Source organism: Gymnoscopelus microlampas (assembly GCF_963454915.1).
Source record: "Gymnoscopelus microlampas genome assembly, chromosome: 12".
NCBI classification, from domain to species: domain Eukaryota; kingdom Metazoa; phylum Chordata; class Actinopteri; order Myctophiformes; family Myctophidae; genus Gymnoscopelus; species Gymnoscopelus microlampas.
In genome coordinates, this window is record NC_139949.1 from 21253207 (window position 1) to 21276407 (window position 23201).

Here is a 23201-nt window from a genome sequence, read left to right on the forward strand (position 1 = left end):
TTAACACAAAACTATATTTATAAGTATGTTCCTTGAATAATACTGCATTGATTTTCTGAAACGGCATAACAGACAAAAGAAATGAGAAATAAAAAGGGACATACTAATGGCAGAAGAAAGAGACTAAATGAAATGAAAGGAAGAATAAGAACACAACATGAACTATAATAAATAAATAAACAATAAACCCATTCCGCAATCCATCAACACCGTCAGTGCCACAATAATCCATATAGCGTGCAAAGGGGTACAAACCCCCCACAGACAAGGGCACTCGCATGTCTTTACCAGGCATAGTGGGGACTCCAATGACGCTAAAGCGCTGGTTCTCAACCAGTGGTCCGGGGACCACCAGTGGTCCTTGAGGGGGTTCCAGGTGGTCCCCAGCTAAATGATGGAGAGTTGGTAACCAAATGGACCATTATAGATCTTTAACTCTTGAGAGTGTAAAATGAAACCAAATGGATACGGACCCATTACTTAATTTACAAGAAGTCTCCACAATTACAGAATGTAAAAGAAATATTATTTTGATCAACGTTTGCCTGTTATCTCTCCTATGGTACCACATCAATACAGCATGGAATTGAATGCCCAATAAATAATGGACCTTGAGATGAAAAGGGTTGAAAACCAATGTGCTAAATAATGAGAAACCATGTTCACTATCCATGTCCCCAATGACGTTCCGAATCAATCTGTTCAGAGGAAGGTTTTCAACTAAAAGGGCAGTGAACTTTCAGAAGGAGCCAGGAAGAGTTCAAAGGTGAGTTAGGCCAAAAGTGGGTCCCAGAGTTTCAGGAGAGATCTTTCATTGCCTTTAATACTGCACACCATGAGGGAGAACATTCAAAATCTCTTTATACCAAAAGTGTAGCAGAAGGAGAGTTATCTTTAATCCAGTTAATTAAAATCCATCAAAACAATATTTAAGTATGATATAATGAATGAATAAAAATATGCTTTTCTATGAAATGTGCAATGAGGTCATAGCACATTGCACATAATGCACACATGGTCACAAATCAATGACAGTTTTCCAAACTAGGTGAATGCATTTAATTAAGCTGTTGAAAAAGATTAACAAATTGAACAGCAGGGGGGTGACAGCGTTAGCCCCCCCCCCAACCAAAAAGGCTTGGCCTGACACAACCGTAAATGGATCTTTAATACAGGTGTCGGAAACTTTCACAGGTCAACCTGTGAAAGTTTCAGAACACAGTTTTTTTTTCCCCTCATCTTTTCATCTCCTTATCTTTCTTTTGACTTTTTCTTATCTCATGGATTAAAGTTCTCAGACGCAAACGACTGATTTCAGTCATTTGGATTCCGGAGAAGCCAGCGTGTATTCTATGGAAGCATGTTGCGCACCCAAAATAGCCTGACTACAAGGCGAAGCCTATCTACAAGGCGACGCGTCCTGCGCTTGCAGATAGGCTATTTTTGGTTATTCGTTATTTCAAGATGAAAGAGTATTTGAAGTTGTCAAACTGGCAATAAAATAAAGAGTGTTTGAAGAGTGTTTGAATTGGTCAAAGTAGCAATAGAATACATGTTCAGATGCATCTTCCATAAACCCTAAGGGTCTCAGACATTTCACAAAAGTAAAGGGTAAAGCCTCAACATGCAATTTCTTCAACTAGTTGGCTGTTTGTAGAACGACAAGAACATACAGTAGGTCTAGAACAGTGGTTCTTAAAATGAATTTCAGAGACTCTCTGGGTTCCTGTAGGGGGGTCTAAATTGACCCTTCCAAGTCTGTAACTCTGACAGTATACGAATGGAACCAAATGGACCCGTTAAGGGGAGACCGTGACATTTTAAAGTTTGAGAAGGAACTAGAAGGAACATAATTCTACGTATTGTGCTTATTGTTTAGGAAACTAGTGTGGGGGGGCTCCTTTCATGCTGTTTAACAAATCAGAGATTAGGACTTGGCCTGTCAAAATGTTTCAGTCATGAGATTTTACTTTGCTTTATTCCATGTTATCCGCTGTGCTTGTATTACCATGGTGACTGAATGTCCCTACGTGGGATCAATAAACGTCTATCTATCTATCCCTTGCAGCTTTCAACTTCTAACAGTCTGTGATGGAGACCGCCTTTGCGGCCGTAGTTTACTTTGAAATGTCCCAGTCTTCAGACAGTTTTTGTTTATAAAGACATGGCAGCATTGGCATCAAAGACCTCTTGCTATGACCATGAAATCGTAGCTAATTACTTGGTCCAGTTGTAGGTCCTTGTTGATTTGTTTTCTTGTCTATATAGCAGCAATCCTCAATCCTCATGTAATGTGGGACACATTCAAATAGCCTTTTAGATGGCAGCTCAATCATTTCTATACAAGCACTTCAGTTTATTTAAAAAAGAAAAGTGTATGTATTACTTTAACAACTCAAAAGCATCTCTTCTAATAGCGTATAGTTGGAATCAGAATACATATTGGAATAATAAAAGAGATGTATATATTTATTATTTATGAAACCCACAGACAGTCCACTTTTATTTGCACTTGAAAAAAAATCTAAAAAATTGCTAAATAGCCGATCTACAATATGTATAAACGACATACTTAACCTCTTTCACTTGCACTTAAAAAAAAATGCCCATCTACAACCTCACAACGCCTGCGATGCGTTGTGAGCATGTTGATCTGCTATTTTAGGTGCTTTTGTATGACACTCTGGTACAATGAAGTAGGGTATTAATTTACGAGATTGTTCTTTTTTTTTATTGAAATAATTGAGATACAAGGTTTCTGCAATGATATACTGTATGATGACCATGATTTCTCACAGACTAGCCGCCTGCGGGTCTGGCCAATAGGAGAGGAGTGCTGTGCTGCTGACCATGAAATCGTAGCCAATTACTTGGTCTAGTAGCCTTTGTCTCTCGGAAATGTAATTTAATTGATTTACTTAATGTGAAAATGTTTAACGATAAAATTAACGTGTTGTGTAATGATTTCTTTTGTTCTTGTGCAATATAGGACCAGCAAACATTTAGTCACAATCAAATAATCCTTTAGATGTCATGGAGGTCACACATTTCTATAGAAGGACTTCAGTTTATATTAAAGCTGCAATCTGTTACCGTCCTACACATGGATTCAAACTCAGGGCCAAACATCTAAAATCCACACACCAGAATGCTGCTCCCATTGTGGGTTATTTCTTTAATAAACTTTAATATGGGAGCAGCATTCTGGTGTGCAGACTTTATAGTTTTTTCAGTTTTTTGATCCAGCACCCAGCCCAGCAGGACAGGATGTGCGTGCCTTTCGTCACTTTGTGACACCTTTTTCAGAGACCAAACATCTACTCCCGCTCTTCCATTGGAGATATTGCCAGTGGTGTAAAGTAACTAAGTACGTGTACTCAAGTACTGCACTTTCTTCAGTATTTACAATTTTCACCCCACTACATCTCAGAGGAAGATATTGTACTTGTACTCCACTACAATTATTTGAAAACTTAAGTTATTAGTTACTTTGTAGATTTGGACGCACCTCTAGTGGAGTGACATTGCAGCAGAGAGCAAACTGAATGTCAACTCCTAGTATGATCAGGTTTAATGTCTTCTTTGTAATTACGTACCACATCATCTTTATTGTCACATCACAGGTTTACAGGTGTAAATCAGTGGGTGATTATTTTTATTTGTGCAAGCTCCATCGTTTTTGATTGTTTCCAGAAAGAAAAATAAAAGAAAGAAGGCACAGCGGGGGGAGGGGGCGGTGTCTCAAAAAAGAGACAATCGGTATCTACATAATAACACACGGCATATTCAACCAAACATTATGTACATGAGGTTTAGACATAAGGTGTGTGAGCATAGCAGCTGGTATATACCGTTCAATTCAATTTAATTAAAGTGCCAAATAACAACAAGTTGTCTCAAGACACTTTAAATGTAGAGCAGAGACCCGACATTGTCCCACCCTGAGCAAGCAATTATTGTGACAACGAAAAACTCCTTAACTGGACCCCTGTTTCTTCCAAGGCTCTAGGGGGGGCGGTCATCTGCCTTGACTGTGTCGGAGAGAGAGAGAGAGAGAGGAGACAGATGGAGAGAGACTTTTTTTGACTTGTTCATGACTTTAGTGCAAGGAGAGCATCAGTGCGTTGTTCACATGGTTAATGATACTGTAAGGTCAAGTCCTCCATTATGTTGCCATCATGATCTAATTTAAAGGGGTTCTAGGCAACTTCAGAGATCAAAAAAAGAAAAAAACTGTTGTCAAACAGAGCTGGGCTGGATTAGTACCGTTGACTGACAAACCCCTTCAGCCAATCAGCAGTTTGTTCCCCTTCAGCCAAGGGGACCTTTGAAGGGGCTATGACGAAAATAGGTTGCTTTATTCGGATACATACGTGTCACTGCCCGCCCCTGCCGGTTCTCTGATTTTTTATTTTTAAATAGGCTCTGTCATGATTAATTGACCACATATATGAAGTTAAACAACTAAATTCTATCCAAACGATATCTTAAAAGTAAATTCCGTGCTTCAAAAAAGAAGTTTGAGAGCGTTTTAAAGTTTTAAAACCGAAACCAAAAACAGCGGTCAGAAAAAATGGCTGCCCATTCCATTTTTGTCGGCTGCACTCGGTTCTATTCGGTTTCACTCGAACTCGCCACCTGATTGACCAACCTTCGCTGTCAATCACAGAACATTGAGCGAGGACGCTGATAGGACAGTTCACACAGACGCGCGGACGCACATGCCGGATGTCAAAACATAAATAGTAGGGAAAATACGGATTTCAGAAAGAGGACTGTTTCAATGCAGGAAAACACCCCAGCATTGATCATTATATATATATCATATATATTGTTTTTACATGGTTAAATATGAAACTGTTTTTAATTATTATTTTTGCCATGCAGGGTTTAATACTCCCTAGTAAAGCAATGGCCATGTACAGTAGCTACAGTATGCAATTGTTGAAAACAGCGAAGCATTATCAAATCACACAAAGCTCTTTCTAATAACTTTGTGTTTGAGTGACAGATTGCGTGATAATCATCGTTCTTTTACTTATCTTTTGAACGCACATCTCATTCATAATTGATGCCACCATCATGTCTTTTGTTCAGCTTGAGTGACGTTTTCCCCCTTTGAGTGGTGATTTTGTTCAGAGGCATTGATTGTGTGTGTGTGTATGTGCGCGTGTGTGTGTGTGTGTGTGTGTGTGTGTGTGTGTGTGTGTGTGTGTGTGTGTGTGTGTGTGTGTGTGTGTGTGTGTGTGTGTGTGTGTGTGTGTGTGTGTGTGTGTGTGTGTGTGTGTGTGTGTGTGTGTGTGCGTGCGTGCGTGCGTGCGTGCGTGCGTGTGTGTGTGAAAACAAAGCTCACTTTGTGACAAAGTGACTGTTTTGCTGTTAATGGCTCACAAATAGGCCGTGTTCACCGTACCTTTTATCTGCCAGACAGTAATGGTGGGGGAATACTGTGTGTGTGTGTGTATACATATACAGTATATATGTATATAAAATATATAGTGTATCAGTACAATACATCACTTCAAGGTAAGAGATGTTATTAAATGCTAAGAGGTTGCAGGTGGATGTAGTGGAGGGTACACAAACCCCCAGAGAACAGAGAGAACTCAAATCCACAGCCAGTGTAATTTCGCTGAATGGGATAAAACAGCCACAAATACCAGCCATAGAATATCGTGCAGAAACCTTGTATCTCCATATTTCAACTTTTCTGTTTTTGCATGCAAAATGTTTTAATATAGCATCACAATAATGTCAACCTTTTATACTTTGGCTATTCAAAAATAGCAGATATACAAGCTCATAGTGCGTCACCGAGTGCCGCACTATGAACTTGTAGATCTGCTATTTGTTTTTTAAACAACATGAACATTTGTGCAAACCTTTGAATATATATTTTCTCAAATCTTTGCTTCTGGGGGGTCCCTGGAACAAAATATTTGAGGTGGGGGTCCGCGGCCAAACACATCATTTTGGGGGTCCTTGACAGGAAGTGTTTGAGAACCACTGCTGTAGAGATCTGCTATAAGTCTGTCTGTGGGTTTTGTAAATATTGAACCGATGAAAAGTATTTAACAAGATCTTGTGAATAAATGATACGTAACTACATTGGAACAGAGGTTGTTTTTTCCATCTCCTGAACAGTATCGTTTTTGGACATACAAGGTTTCCACCCAACTGTGACAATATTATGCTTTGTGGCATACCCATCAAATCTACAGTACAAATAATGGCATTATACCAGTTCTTCACATTATGTACATGAACAGCATAATTCACCTTTATCTGTTATGGCCCGGGTCTTAACCTCTTTTGCAACATTTTGTCGCCTGGACATTTGTTTTGTTTTGAGCTCCACCGTAAAGAAATACCCATAAATGCTGTGATTGCCTGTACAGCAGAGCACGCACGCAGTAGATCACGCACGTGCACACACACACACACACACACACACACACACACACACACACACACACACACACACACACACACACACACACACACACACACAGTGGTGGAAAGTAACATTTACTTAAGAACAATTTTGAGGTATTTGTACTTTACTTGAGTACTTCCAATTTCCAATACTTTTACTTCTACTTCATTACATCTCAGATCCAAATATTGTGCTTTTACTCCACAACATTTATTTGCAAAACTTTAGTATCTAGTTACTTTGTAGATAATTGTGTTTATTATTACAAAACATACATTAACCACTTCAGCCCTGTATACGTTTCGGCCATTTGAAAATCTACAATATTTGTATATTGCAGTATTGATACTTTTACTTAACACATTGCCTGCCAGAGTTTTTTCAGATTTTTAGCTGTTGCCTGCCAGGGTTTTGCCATGTTTTTGGTACCTGTTCGCGTAGCCACAGATTTTTTTCCTCCAGTATGATTGATCCCCAGATGGTTTCTAATCACAGATGAGATTCAGGTGTGGTTTCACAAATGTCAACGAGGTCATTTTGACCTCGTTGACATGTTTGGTTGATGTTTCAATATAGCTCAAAAGCAGTAGTTTTAAACCAAAAAACAAAGTGAATTGTTTGTCCGTTTGAATTTTAACATTGAAGTGAATGGAGCAGCAAATCTTCGAACATTTTTAGCTCCTAATCTGTTCATAATTCGACAAGGGTTGAAATTATAAAAAAATGCAAAAAAAAAAAAAAAAATTTTTCCCCTTTTTTCCAAAGACGTATATATACGTCTTTGGCAGACAACAGCTGATAATTAAAAGACGTATATATACGTCTTTGGCAGCTAATGTGTTAAGTAAAACATTTGAGTATTTTTCCGCACGCACGCACACGCGTACACACACACACACACACACACACACACACACACACACACACACACACACACACACACACACACACACACACGCTCCGCACTCCTTAACCCATTAAGGTTTCCTACTCACCAATGGATCGATAACAATCCCCAGATTTCATTAGAGCACAAAGCGGTGTTTCCGCTGCTCTTGGAGCAAACCGCTTCTTCCAGGAAATGACATGGGCCGGAGTCCCAATCTATGGGTTTTAATTAACAGCCTGCTTATTTCAGATGCAGGGCCACTATGTCAAGCTATTAGCGTGTTCCTAGTGGTGTAAAGTAACTAAGTACATTTACTCAAGTACTGTCCTTAAGTACAACTTTTACTTTACCGGAGTATTTCCAATTTTCTGTACTTTTATTTTAGACGTAATCCAATATATATCTTGTTAAAGGAGTAGTTCACCCAAAAAATTACTTGTTTTCTATCAATTACAAACCCCATGAAGCATTGAATTCATGGAGATTATTATTTATTTTTTCGCATTCCTAAGCCATAATAAGATTACCAGCGGAAAGATGCTAATGTCTCCGGTCTCCTACTGGAAATTATTGGCTTAGGAATGAGACAAAAACCAAGAAATATCCTTGAATTCAATGCTTCATGGCCGGGATGTGTAATTGATAGAAAATAAGTCATTTTGTGCATGAACTACTGCTTTAAAAAAAGATCTCTGGAAATGCACACGGCCCACCGACCTGACCACTTAAAACACGCGACTGCTTTTCGAGGTTTTCTCAAGTGGGCCCTGATCTTGAGAGAACCACTGATTTACATGTTATGCATTCAGCGGATGCTCTTATACAGAGCAACTTGCAAATTGCGATATTGGAGAAAATGGCATGAGCCTCAGTCAACACACGATCAGGGTTAATGCTTCAAGTAAACACAGTGCAAATAAAGCAATTAGCCCATTCAATCCCGGAACGCATCTCTGTCATTTTAGATGTCTATGGCTATTCAAAAATAGCAGATCTATGAGCTTGTAGATCTGCAATTATTTTGAAAAAAATTGAAAAGTTATCTTAAAATATATATTTTTTACATTTGTAAAATATGTTGTTACAGGGACGCCCAGAAGCAAAGATTTGAGTTACAAATATTTGCTTAAAAAATATGTGTATTCAAAGATTTGCACACATTTTCACGATTTTTCAAAAATAGCAGATCTACAAGCTCATAGAGCGGCACTCTGTGCCGTGCTATGAGCTTGTAGTGTTTCTCACAAGGACCCCCCGAAATGATATGTATTTGGTCGCCGGACCCCCATCTCAAAATATGTTTTTTCTAGGGACCCCCCAGAAGCAAAGATTTTAGTTAAAAAATGTTCGCTAAAAAAATATATATATATATTCAAAGATTTCCATATATATTCAAAGATCTCCAAGCTCATAGCGCCACGCGCTATGAGCTTGTAGATCTGCTATCTTTCAATAGCCAAAAGAAATCTAAAATGACACAGATGCTTTCCCGGTCTTAATGAATTAAATGCCAAACCTAGTATCTCTCTAAAAACATGCTATCTAAATAACACATGCACGTAGCATTTGAGGATAACCATACTGTTTATCAGTGGTTCTCAAAGTGGGGGTCCAGGGACCCTCAGGGCTCCTTGAAGGGGTTTTAAATAGACCGTTACCGGTCTGTAACACTGAGAGAGTGTACAAATGGACCAGTAAGGTTCCATCTGTACACATTTGGTTCCATTTGAGTTTCAGAGCCATTGCTGTATACAGGTATACGTCTAAAATCCAAACAGGTGTATAACAGAGGGAGTTGACTAGTCAGTGGTGTTCTGTAGATCCATCCAGGAGTCTAGCAGTCCAGTAAATAGCTGCCATCAATCAAGAGTGACTGGTGCCCACCCCATTGCCCACTGTTCTGCTGCCCACTCCGCTGTGTGGCACTTATCTTGCCAAACATGCCTGTCAGAGTCACCATGTTTGAATAGTTTCACGACAAACCTTGTGAAAGAAATACTGGGTAACACCACCACAGGCAGCCTGAGGACAGCCTGGGTCGTTAGCTTTTATATGGCATGCCTTGTTCATTTCTAGGGCACGGCTATTTTGGTTTTTATTCTTAATGGTATTAGTGGTCATTGTCATTAATCAGTTTGTGAACACATGAATCAGTTTGTGTACATCTCTCTCTCTCTCTCTCTCTCTCTCTCGAAAGCAGTTGAATGAACTCACACTGAATAATTGTAGCGTAGGCAATGGAGAGCTGACACTTCCATTGAAAGTCATAACCTTTGACTGATAATAAAAACATAATTGACACAAGGAATTAACAATCACACTTTGTGGATTACAGAGAAATGAGAATGATATCAATCTGCATCGTGCACACACACACACACGCACGCACGCACGCACGCACGCACGCACGCGCGCGCGCGCGCACACACACACACACACACACACACACACACACACACACACACACACGCACACACACGTTGTAATGCATTTTGTGTTCCAACATTGTTGTAACCTTTCAGTATATCGATCATAGTGATCGATACAACCGTCTTGTTTGAGTCGATGGTCCTCATTGGGTAATGCTCTGCCTATGCACTCTGTGGTGATTTAACACGGCTCCGTCTGTTAATCAAAACAGGATTTAATTGAGACGAGCCATCAGGCTTGCCATCAGTACGTCCTACACTGCAGAAACGTGTTTTGTACAAACGACACACACACACACACACACACACACACACACACACACACACACACACACACACACACACACACACACACATCCTTAGAAGAAAGGGTGTCCTTGCTGTCGGTGCAGAAACCTCTCTTCTCCATATTTGAACTTTCTGTGTTCTTTCGTAGATTAACGCCTTACGTGATCATACTACAGCTGAATGGACAGACATACACATACACACACACACACACACACACACACACACACACTCACACTCACACTCACACACATACACACACACACACACACACACGTCTCAGCACACACACGCACGCGGACACACCCACGGACACACCTACACACACTTGTTATTCAACCATGCCGCACACGCTAGTCAATACACAGGCTGTGACTGAAATATTGATTCAGTCACTAAACAAAAGTAGTTTGTTTTTATTCATTTTTTTTCTCCCCCCACACAAAGGTAATGAAAAGCCTCTCCCAAGGTCTTTCTCATAAGGAATCATGGTCGGTATCATCCTTATCAGTGGTTCTCACCTTGGCTTTGTTGATGGTACAGTGCAGTGCGTTGTTCTCCTGGTCGTACAGCAGACTGAAGTCCAGGGTCCCCAGTGTAGCTACACAAAGAGAGAGAGAGAGAGAGAGAGAGCAATTAGAACATGTAAAACGGTAATTAATCTATTAAGACTGGAAACGCATCTGTAGATTGTAGATCTGCTATTTTTGAAAGAATATTGAAGATTTTCATGCAAATCTTTGAATATATATATATATATATATATATATATATATATATATATATATATATATATATATATATATATATATATATATATATATTTTTTTTTTAAAGCGAACATTTGTAACTCAAATCTTTGCTTCTGGGGATTCTACATATGTCTGATAAATCCTAACAGTTTTTTCAATTTTTTTATGTTGCTATAATATCAGTGGTTCTCAAACTTTTTTCCATGTCAAGGACCCCCCAAATGATGTATTTGGCCGCAGACCCCATCTCAAAATATGTTGTTCCAGGGACCCCCCAGAGGCAAAGATTTGAGTTAAAAATGTTTTCTTTGAAAAAATATATATATTCAAAGATTTGCACACATTTTCATGATTTTTCCAAAATAGCCAAATAAATCCAAAATGACACGGATGCTTTTCCAGTCTTAAAGGGTTAAAATGCTCCACTAACGGTCTTACACCAGCAACAACAGAACCTGAAGAAGCCTGCAACGTCTTCTAACCACATTAACCTATTTTGGGCATGTCATTATTGGCAAAGATTTTTGCCTATCATTTTTTTGTTGTTCTACAAGCCCCATAATGTGTCTTATCACAGTGTTCTGTAGATCAGATCTTATTTTTTTTGTAAACTGTTGTAAAATCAAATCCGTGTTCCATGTTAGTAATAATAATGTATGTGTTACTAGTGCAGTGGCGTGGCTCTTGCGAGCGAGTGTGGCTATTCAAGCGGTACAGTTGCTTTGGCCCCGGCGGGGATGTGCTGCTTGCAGCGTTCTTGAAAACCTCTCATCCACCCCGATGGCCGATCGACTTCACGCTCAACACTGTTCTGAGAACAGTGTGAAGTCTAATCGGCTGAACGGTTCTCCAGGTAGGGCGAAGGACGGACAGACAGATAAGCAGACTTTCCTGGATTCCTGGAATTTATAGATTTCGCCGCTGTCGGGCAGAAACCGCGCATCTCCACATTTCAACTTGTTTCTTTGTAAATTAATGCCCTACTTCATCATAGACTGTTGAACAAAAGCAGTGAAGATAGCAGATGAAGCTTGTAGATCAGCCATTTTCACTATTTTTAAATCTTACCATTACATGGTTTCCACTTTCCACCCGACAGACTTAATGTCTAACATTAATTGCAATACTTTTATATGACTCCCCGCCAATAGACTATATACGGTCTTCTAATCAAAAATGTTGTTCTTTACTCACACGAAAAAGCAGCGTCAGAGCTACCAGTAAATTAAAGAAACAATCACCTGAATGCAGTTGCACTATACTGTTGCAATCTGCTTTTTTACCCAGCCTCACAGAACTAAACAACAAGGCCATCTTGATAGCACAGAACATCACACACCCACTCAATCACCACATTACTCCAATGCCCTGCTCTGGGCTCTGGTACACAACACTGAGGTGCAACCGTGCAAAGGGGCTCGCCTTGGGTTTAGCCTTAACCAACTGGCAACGCTGAACAGCAGTGGTGGAAAGTACATTTACTCAAGTACTGTAATGTCTTTCAATACTTTATACTTCTACTCCACTTCATATCAGAGATAAATATTGTACTTTTTACTCCGCTACAATTATTTGACAGGTTTAGGTGCATGCCGATTTAGATTGTAATTGCAAAACATACATTAACAAATGAAGCCCTATTTTATACTTCAGCTATTTGAAAATAGCCGATCTACAAGCTGACAACGTGTCGCAGCGCAATGTGTTGTGAGCTTGTAGATTGGCTGTTTTTGAAAAGGTTTTCAATATTTCAGTGACTTTGGTACTGTAAGTATATATTGTAAGTGTATACAATATATAGGTATGTATATATATACACTTTTGTACTTTAACTCAAGTAAGATTTTGAATACAGGATTTTTACTACCTCCACCAATGATCATCACCACTTTATCAGAATAGGCTCTATGCACAGCAGCCATATTGGAAAAACTTTGGGCCCCTTCCTTACTTACAGTACTCCACAGGTGTTACCAATGGTACTAATGAAGGCTCCGTTCCATTTAGTGTAGCACAGTAGTTCACAAAACGTAATTTCAAGGACCTCCATTACTCTGAGAGTGTACAAATGGAACCAAATGGAACCTTACGGGTCCATTTGGTTCCATTTGTACACTCTCAGAGTTACACACCCGTAAGGGGCCATTTGGAGAGTGTTTCCCGTGAGCCAAAATGCACAATATCAGCACCTTTACTCTGTTTGACCAGAATGGAACAGAGCCTTCTTTAGTATGGGTAACACCTATGAAGGAAGGAAGGAAGAGGCCCAATTTATTTCCAATAAGGCTGACGTGCATAGAGCCTATTCCCCACTCAGGGGGTGTGCTGTACAGAGCACTGAGGTGAAGGGGCTCGCTTTGGGAAAAGCCTGATACCTGATAAACAACAGGCAAAGGCTGAACAGTGTGTGCTGCTGTCTGTATGCATGTATTGTTTGATCTCTGAGAAGCACAGCGCTGTGGAAAGGAACTCGCCTATACTCGCCTCGGGACTATACAATCGAAAGTCTAGTATTGTTTGAAATACACTTTGTTCAACAGCAAAGCTCCTGTGAAAATGTTAGATTTCACAGTAACAAATAATGCATTTCATATTGATGTCTTTCAGTGCGCTTGTAATACTTTTGGATGGTCGTCGGTTCTCTTTGTATATTTAAGTTATTTGTCATATCTGCCCTGTGCAATTTGTGATTATGAAGCCTAAAAACCAAACAAAAATGTAAAGTTGTATCAATGCCAAATACACAATGAAATAGTTACAGTAATTATATTTGTGCGAATGAATCGTCAACTTAAATTCGTAAGCGTGACAGCCCTGACTATCTCCTCTTAGACTGACTGTAGACAATTGTATCTTATAATGACCTGTTTTCCACAGAGCCTGGCTATTGCATTTCCTACTTCATTTATCACTTGACCTTTGGAAGAAAAAAAAAAGGCAAATGGTGGCATAGATTAGCGGTTCTCAGACACTGTGGCCAATGAAGCAACGGATTGGGTGTCCAGACATTTGAATAGATAGGGTACAGATATGTACTATGTATTGTCTCCTACCCCTGGGAGAAATACAAAAAACGGAGGCTTGCTCAGCTATGTAATGGAAGTTATTCTGCAAAGTTTTAAGCTGACCAAACAAAGAGACCTGCTTCCTTTCTGATAGAAAACCACCATAAACCGTCCTGGAATTTTCAGCGTGTTCCTGAAATGCTGATGCAGCTGTTGCTGGATGATGCTGAGGCTGCTGATAATATATTGTAGTGATAAAATATTGTCTCTCAGATGGATAATCAGAAACACGTCTGTCAGTATTTACGCTTTTATGCACAATGTGTTCCATTTTTTTGCACGCAAGATGGCTAATTCTGTCTGAAAAATGTGTCTAGGCTCCATACGCATTTCTTTTTGGCACGCTTCAAGAGCAACAATGATGGTAGGACACAGGCACTGGTAAAAACATTATTTCCAATAGAATTCTTTTAAGTTCTTATAATGACCTTAAGGTGTCGTGAGTGCCACACTATCGCTTATACTGTAGATCTGCTATTATTTGAAAATGTGTGAAAATGTGCGCAAATCTTTGTAAATGTATTTTTTAAAGCGAACATTTGTAACTCAAATCTTTGCTTCTGGGGGTCCCTGGAACAAAATATTTTACAAATGTTCACTTTAACATTTTATATAAAATATATAATCAAAGATTTGCACACATTTTCAAAATGTTTCAAAAATAACAGATCTACAAGCTCATATATCTGCTATTCTCGAATAGACATCTAAAATCTAAAAGACATCTAAAATGACAGCGTTCCGAGTCTTAATAGATTAACATAATACTGATCCAAGAATATTTTTTCTGTTTAGAGAAACATTTCACGTCCTTATTGACGCAAACCATGAGATGACGGTGTTATGACAGTGTTCCCAGACGATACCGTTCCCTCCTGGAGAGCAAAGCATCCAAGTTACCTTCCTCTGACACCTTCTCAATACCAGTATATCTATTAGAGAGGAAATAGGATGTGCTGATTCAACACAGTGTGCTGCTAGGGGATAATTCATGTTTTTACATCTAATAGTCCTTTATATGTTCAGTGATACGAGTTGCCTGCGCTCCACTAAGATACACGCCCTATAAGACACATGACCGATTTAGCGTGACACGAAATACCTCCTTTTATAGTGATCTATAAAAGTGATCTACACAGTATATGGGATCTATAAAACAGCTTTATGTTAGGATGGTTAAAACGGTATCTTACAGCAGGAAGTACATGCTGTACAGTACGCTGACTACTACAACCGCGGCAGCCGTAGTATGTCCTCAGGGGATAGATGATAAAAGTAGCATGGGTTGGTACTGATTGAGGAGTGTGTAAATGTAAATATGAGTTTACCAGATGGTCTCTGATGTTTCTGCCTAAGGTCCACAGAAACCGTTTTTTAGCTGCCAGCGCTTTTCTGCCATGCATCTCTATAAAGATGCACTATTAACTCATTCACTGCCAGATTTTTTTCTGGCCGCGTTTGAACACTGCCATATTTTTCATTGAAAAAAAAAAAAGTACTCAGGAGCCGAGATACAGAATTTTTAAGTTTTAAGTTAACAAGGAAGTGGATGGGAGTCTATATCTTCGAAAAATCATATCTCCTTGGTCTTTGGGTCAAAAAAAATAAAAAAAAATAAAAAAAAATAATAATAAATAAAAAATATTTTTAATTTTTTAATTTTTTTAAAAAGTCGTTTTAGTCGTTCTTGGCAGGCATGGCTTATGGACAGAAGTCGTTTTAGTCGTTCTAGGCAGTATATGAGTTAAGAGCACTCCTTTTCCTAGTGCCAAGCATCTCGTATCTCGTTTCTGCGCTCTAGGCGTCCAGCATTTTTTTTGGTGTGTGAGCGCTCTTTCGGCGCCTCAAGGAGGAGAGGAGCGCCGCTCATCAACTTTCCTATCCAGAGGGTTGGAGAGACATTCCCACAATCCTTGAGCAGAGGCGTCTCTCGCTCAGTGCGAGACGTATTAGCGCTCCGGAAATGATATTCAAAGCACTACGTCACTCGAGAAAAAAACGCTTTCTGAAGACACAACCCCTTACAGTACAATATATCGTTGCTGTCGGGCAGAAACCTTGTATCTCCATATTCTAACCTTCTGTGTTTTTTCGGAAATTAATGCCCTACGTGATCATACTACAGCGTCAAAGTATCAAAAGTAGCAGATCTACAAGCTTGAAACGCGGCGGGAAGCGATGCACTTTCAGCTTGTCGATCTGCTATTTTTTTAAACTTTTGAATTTGAATCCTGAAAAGTAACAGTTTCGGACACACAGTATGAGGTTTCCACCCGACAGAGACAATATTATACCATGTTCTTTGAATGCACAATTGAGTTGACAATCAGATTCAAGTCCAGAATATGCCCATGTTTTATTAACCCATTAAGACCTGGGACGCATGTGTCTTTTTTAGATTTGAGCTAAAAAAAAAAGCTAAAATATTTTATACTTTGGCTATTTTTGAAAAATCGAGAACATTTGTGCAAATCTTTGAATATTATATTTTTAAAGCGAACATTTGTAACTCAAATCTTTGCTTCTGGGGGTCCCTGGAACAAACTATTTTGAGATGGGGGTCCTTGGCCAAATACATATACATTTTGGGGCCCTTGACATGGAAAAGTTTGAGAACCACTCACATAGTAACATGAGTTTTTGTCACTCTAAAATGTCACTCTTGACATTCTAAAAACAGACATTTTGTAGAATCGGCCTCAGGTCTTAATGGGTTTATACCTTTATGTTCTGAACCCTTGGAATACTCTGTTGTAAATATTATACAACCATTACATTTCAACTGCTGGTTAATTTTTTTCAAGAGATCTTGTTGAAAGTTGTTATTAACTCCACTCATGTTCCCAGTGATCAGCACTTCACTGAGTGTTGCTGTGCCTTTCCATTACTGTTTTATCCACAATCTTCTTATCATAAATATAGCTTCTCTTGGAAAATGGCCTCTTTATCAAATGTTTATGTACAATAATAAGTCTTATTGATGCTGGTAAAAATGTGTCAAACGGTAGAGTTACATTTTGTTTCCTTGCCAAAAAATATCCCCCTCCCCTTTTTTTTGTAGCATTTCTGAAAGTGTTTGAGCTCATAACGGTATAGTGCAAGACAGTCTGCAATTGTATTGACAGCTTAGATTTTTGCACTGTGTATGGATCAGCCATCTGGCTAACCACATGAGAGCACTGTGAAAGCACCACATTCTCCCTCTCAATGCGTCACACACAGTATACTATGGACACTTAGGACCCCTTGACACCACATTTAAACGCACTGGATGATTCTTTTTATTGTGCAGTGCAGTGTAGACATTGTGGGAGGCATGAGGCATGTGCCTCCAACAACGATGGAAATGCTGCAGACCTGTTTAAAAGCAAAGGCAAAAAGCAATGTTGCCATTTAAAACATAGACAACTAGGTAAAAACACTGAAAAGAAAGCAGGGAGCGCTTACTCAGCACCGTCCCAAGTTTTTATACAGATTGTGAATTGTTTATGAAGGCATCGACATATGTTGTCAATATATTGAGTTGGGAGTGAGAATACATGATTTGATTGATTTTTCTTTATTTAAGCGTCATGCTTCCAAGGAAGCCCAGCCCATATGGACTTACGTGACAATGAACCGACATAATAATTCACAAACAATGAACAAACGAATAACAAACTAAAACACTCAAGCTTCATGCTGCACATACACACATACATAGATACAGTACATTGGGGAAACCTACAGTACAGTATATGCTGTATTTTAGTAATTTCAGGGTTTCAGGGGCACTCATAAAACTGTGCATGCATGGATTCCATATTAAAGGATGCACAAAACACAAAGTGGCTAGCGCAGATCTTTTGCAAGGGAAGTGATGGTGTACGCCTCCTTTGTGCATTTGTAAAGGTTATAATTGAGACCCCAGGTCTCATTTTGCACTGCAGTGTTCTTTGTGTGAAGAGAGAGAGAGAGAGAGAGAGAGAGAGAGAGGGGGAGAGGGAGGGGTGAGAGACCTTTCCTTCAAGTAGTTGCAGCACACAAGGGAATAACTACCTATTTCATCCAGTAGAATAAAAAAAAAAATTGATGGCCTTAAATGATTTCAATTTAATTGCTTCCTGAGTCATGATGACTCACAGTAATTGTCCAAAGCAAATGAGCTGACCTTGTTAACATTTCTATAAAAGAGATCTAATGCTGCCTATCAAGAGAGAGCATAATCTAAAAGACTTTTCTCAGAGAAGAATATTGATATGGTAGATTTGTCCAAGCAGCAGCGTGTTGAGATATCCTCAAGAGAAGCTATCAGACTGACCATTGATTACTTTGTGAACAAGACTGGCTTCAATAACCATAGTATCCTTTAGTTCCTTTCGAGGCTATTTCTCGCCCGTCTTTTTTCTTAAGGGTTTGATCCCACAGCCTTTTGTCTTCCCAGACTGTGACGGTGGTTGGTCTGATGCCCTGGCATGTCCGTTGTACGTGAGCAGTGGTGTAAATTAACTAAGTACATTTACTCTACTGTACTTAAGTACAATTTTGAGGTACTTTGACTTTACTGGAGTAAAAAAAAAGTTTTACTTTTGGTACATTAAGTATATTTTGATGCCAATACTTTTGTACTTTTATTCAAGTAACATTTTGAACACAGGCCTTTTACTTGTAACAGAGTATTTTTATATTGTGGTATTGCTGCTTTTACTGAAGTAAAATATCTGAGTACTTCTTCCACCACTGTACGTGAGCCTGTACATCTGTTCCTCTGGGGACCACCGTACCTCCACGCTGACCAAACAGGCCAGCACCGTGGGCGATATGGCCAGTCTGACTGTGAGTTCTTAAGTTCTTATAGTGCCGGGGTACATGTCAGCATCATTCTGCCATCACAACATCATCATAGCTGCGGAGGTGGTCTCCATCACAGAAGTGCATATACAAGAGACATGACAAAAGGCCTCTAAAGCAGCACACAGCCAGACATCAGCACTGACACCATGGGTGTCAGTGTGTGTGAGCTGGTTGCTTTTAAAGGATCCTCATGCTGCAAATTAGGCTTCAGTAACATGTGTGGCTTCACCAGTGTTCATTTTGACAGCAGATTTAGTCTCAGTCTTAGTCTTTTGAATAACACACCATTTAGTTTAGTCCTATTTTAGTCTTAGTCTAGTCTTAGTCGACTAAATATAAAAATCACACCCTGTGTGAAGGTAGCGGCGCCTTTGATACATTTTGTCATCGATATGTATTTATAATGTGTTTATAGGCATGTGTCAAGTGAAGCTTGACCAATCACTTTGTTGACGCACCTGACCAATCAGAACGTTGACGCACACGGACAAAGTCAGGTATAGAGCGGCTAGCGCCGCTAAAAATCACACCCTGTGTGAAGGAAGCGGTGCCTTTGATGAGCCCCGTATTGATGTTGTCATCAATATTTGTTTACAGCCCAGCCAATAAGAATGTCCGGGTGTCCGGTCACCCGGACACCCGGACAGACACACAGACAAAGTCAGATATAGAGCGGTTGGCACCGCTAAAAATCTTAGTCCTTTAGTCTTAGTCTTAGTCAACTAAATTAACACTGGGCTTCACATGTATCTCGGACTTCATGTGGCCAGTTTGACGGGAGTTATCTATGACATACTGTATGCCTCCATATTTGGGCAAGGTTATTTCCCAATTCTACCGTCATGCACTTCGTTTGGCTTGGATCCAAAGAGTCTGACCAATGACGTCATCCGTACCCAAATTTGGACAGTCTGAGCCCCTTTGACTTCCATTATATTATGTGTTACAGAAATATATTTCAGAAAGTGCCACATGGCCGTCATAAAGTTTGTGTCGCCCTGTTTGTCCCCCCACCCCCGACTGTACAGACAATGGCCCCCAGCACACAGTTGAAAGAGGCTGTGGCCGACGTGCAAAAGGGGATTCGGGCGATTTTGCTCGGACCGCCCGGGGCCGGCAAAGGGACGCAGGCCCCCCGGCTGGCAGATCAGTACTGTGTATGCCACTTGGCCACTGGAGACATGCTGAGGGCCATGGTGGCATCAGGCTCTGCGCTCGGCAAGACGCTTAAAGAGACCATGGATGCTGGAAAACTGGTCAGTGACGAGATGGTGGTGGAACTCATAGAGAAGAACCTGGACACGCCACCCTGCAAGAAGGGCTTCTTGTTGGATGGTTTCCCCCGCACGGTCAAACAAGCAGAGATGCTCGATGACTTGATGGACAAGAGACAAGAGAAGCTGGACTCCGTGATTGAGTTCAATGTTGATGAGTCTCTGCTGGTCCGCAGGATCTGTGGCAGGCTTATTCACCAGGCAAGTGGACGCTCCTATCATGAAGAGTTCAACCCTCCCAAAGAACCCATGAAAGATGATGTGACGGGCGAACCCCTGATGAGGCGCAGCGATGACAATGAGTCGACACTGTGCTCACGCCTGGACGCGTACAACCGGCACACGGTGCCTCTGGTGCAGTACTACAGCAAACGGGGCCTGCACACAGCAGTCGATGCCGCCCAGACACCCAACGTTGTCTTTGCCGCCATAGTAGCCGCCTTCTCTGCTACCGCGGCGACCAGTGCTGCGGCCCGCGCCTCCGCCTCTGGTTGAGTCCTGCACTTCTCCATTCGGACCCTGACTACGGAGAGAAGAGATCTTGTGGTGGGTGAACAGATGGAGAGATGGTTGGGTGTTTGGAGGGAATTAAATAAGCGGAGCGTAATCTCTTGTAATATAGCACTTCATAGGAAATGTCCTGTTCTGCTGCCGTGTGGGTCTGGATGTCAGCCAATCATGTTTCTTTAAGTAGGCTACACTGACAGGAGTAAGTGAATCCGTTGTACTGTTGACACCCTGCTTTTCCAAAATAATTAAGCTCAAAAGATGATTTTCTACAATCTAAAAAAAAAAAAAAAACATATTTCAAATGATGTGAACAGAAATCAGTGGGGTTCTACGATAGCCTAGACATCTAGAACTGATCGGTACAGTGGTTTGTGAGATTAGCTCTAGACAGACAGACAGACAGACTCTTACAGTCGGATACCTCTTTCATAGACATGCTGTAAAATCACGTAATCAAGCGTGTCATTTGCGATAATCTGCTACCAGCTCTCAGTTGTGTGGTTGCAGTTAAAAGCATGGGGTAATGTGATAGCTTCCCATGAAATTAACATATAACCACTCACTCACTACCACTTATAAGTTTAAAATAAAAATAAATAGGTGAAAAATACTGTATTTATGTTTTCTAAATGCAACTGACTGAATAATGACAGATGGAACTTCATGATTGTGGATTGCCAGGCAACTGTTGCAGCCTTGCAGGTGTATCCCAACACCAAGTGGTAAACATGCTGTCATCGTGATAAAGATGTGATAACGCATCCAGCCAATGGAGAAATTGGACATGCAGACTCGGATGAGCAGATTCTCTGAAACTAAAAGGAAATGATCATGTAAAAGAAAACCGCAGCCAATAAATTATGCCATGTTGGAGTTGGGTTACACATTGTCAACAGGGGTTTATTTGTCATATTTACATGTACAAGCAGCGAAAATGTTGGGGTGGCGTGTTCTGCAAGACTGCTAACAATATTATCATAGACATAATACTCAGTGGTGGAAAAAATACTCAAATGTTTTACTAAAAGTTTCAATACTGCATTGTATAAGTACTCTGTTACAAGTAAAAGTCTGGAATTCAAAATGTACTTGAGTAAAAGTACAAAAGTATTGATATCAAAATGTACTTAAAGTACCAAAAGTAAAAGTACTAAAATGTTTGAAATGTAGATCGGCTATTTTCAAATAGCCTATGTATAAAATAGGGCTATAATATAATAACTTATATCTGCAAAGTAACTAGTAACTAAAGTTTTCTAATAATTGTAGTGGAGTAAAAGTATAATATTTGCCTCTGAGATGTCGTGGAGTAGTAGTAAAAGTACTGAAAGTTGGAAATACTCCAGTAAAGTAAAAAAAATACCTAAAAATTGTACTTAAGTACAGTACTTGAGTAAATGTACTTAGTTACCTTACACCACTGATAATACTGGATTGTGATCAAATAAAATAAGAACAAAAAAGAAGACTAAAAACAAGCTTAAAAAGCAAAGGTAAGACGCACAGTCTAACCCTCTTTAAAAAGACTCTTAGCAGTCATGGGGGAAGTGCATAATGAGGGGGGTTAGGGTAATAGAACGTGGCATGTCATGGGCCGTACGCCATATGTTCCGTGCATCGCTGAGATGACCTCATTTACCCAAGGGTTATGCCTGCAGGTACAGAGTTTGTAATAACCAGATGAAAAAAAGTGAGGGAACTGCATCCTCCGAAAGCCAAATGCATTTACTCAATACTTAGAAAGCAACAGCTTAGCTTTGCTCCTCTTGGGTTAACTTATCTCCACAATATGATGTGTGCACAGCCTGGAACAGCATATTGGACATGCTGCAATGCCTCTTACAATCTGAGCAGTCTGCCACTCCCATGTGGAGAGAGCTGTAGAAAGGTGGGAAGACTTAACACCCACACCGACTGGGACAGGGTCCCTTACTGATGGCACCATCAGTGTCACAATCCGTCTCTGTCTCTCCTCTCCAGTCACAGCTGTCTCTCTGTCTGTCTCTCTCTATCTCTCCTCTCTGGCCACATCTGTCTCGTTCTATCCCCTCCAGACACATCTGTCTCTCTGTCTCTGTCTGTCTGTCTGTCTGTCTCTCTCTCTTAATCTCTCCTCTCTGGCCACATCTGTCTCGTTCTATCCCCTCCAGCCACATCTGTCTCTCTGTCTTTCTCTCCTGTCTGGTCACATCTGTCTCTCCTTTCCAGCTACATCTGTCTCTGTCTCTGTCTGTCCTCTCCTCTCCAGCCACACCTGTCTCTCTGTCTCTGTCTTTCCTCTCCAGCTGTCTCTCTTTCTCTGTCTATATGTATGTCTGAAATCATTCACTCAATCTCTGCTCCCTACTATATTAAGAGTTGTACAGGACTACAGTACAGTAAACACATTGGTTTAATGAAAATAAATCATACATGGCGTCGCTGTTGCACAATTCAAATGTGCCAGATCATTGTCGGTGTGTAGACCATCCATAATGAATACCAGCATGCATTTTTTATATATAAGTTCTCACTGTATGTGTGTGTGATATGAAATGTGAGTTTACCATAATCCCAGTAATCCTAAATCATATTCCATCATGTTCAAGGGCTTTTGGAGAGAAATGAGACAGATTCCAGTCACTTTCAAATTAGAGCACTGCTGAGGGCAGGTGTGTGTGTCTGTGCCCAGCTGACGCTCGTTGACACTCGTTAATGTTATAGGCATCAAATAGGCCAACATCTA

General features: G+C 40.2%; 2 protein-coding genes across 2 annotated transcripts in view; one reads left to right on the plus strand and one right to left on the minus strand.

Annotated features, from left to right (window-relative positions):
* The window catches only part of doc2b (double C2-like domains, beta), a gene marked incomplete at both ends in the record, with an annotated part of 128255 nt that overhangs the window by 49542 nt on the left and 55512 nt on the right, over positions 1–23201 (minus strand). The window contains one exon of the mRNA XM_084073789.1: positions 10564–10643. Coding sequence (XP_083929915.1) covers positions 10564–10643 — 80 coding nt within the window. The remainder of the gene's footprint in view (positions 1–10563; positions 10644–23201) is intronic.
* LOC311056936 (adenylate kinase 2, mitochondrial-like) lies at positions 19678–20577 on the plus strand. The gene has a single exon (XM_084073791.1). The coding sequence runs from the start codon at positions 19724–19726 to the stop codon at positions 20459–20461; it is 738 nt and encodes a 245-aa protein (XP_083929917.1). The 5' UTR covers positions 19678–19723; the 3' UTR covers positions 20462–20577.

What these genes read in the sequence shown, in the direction of transcription:
- LOC311056936 (XM_084073791.1), top strand. Translation starts at nt 19,724, where the DNA reads ATGGCCCCCAGCACACAGTTGAAAGAGGCTGTGGCCGACGTGCAAAAG.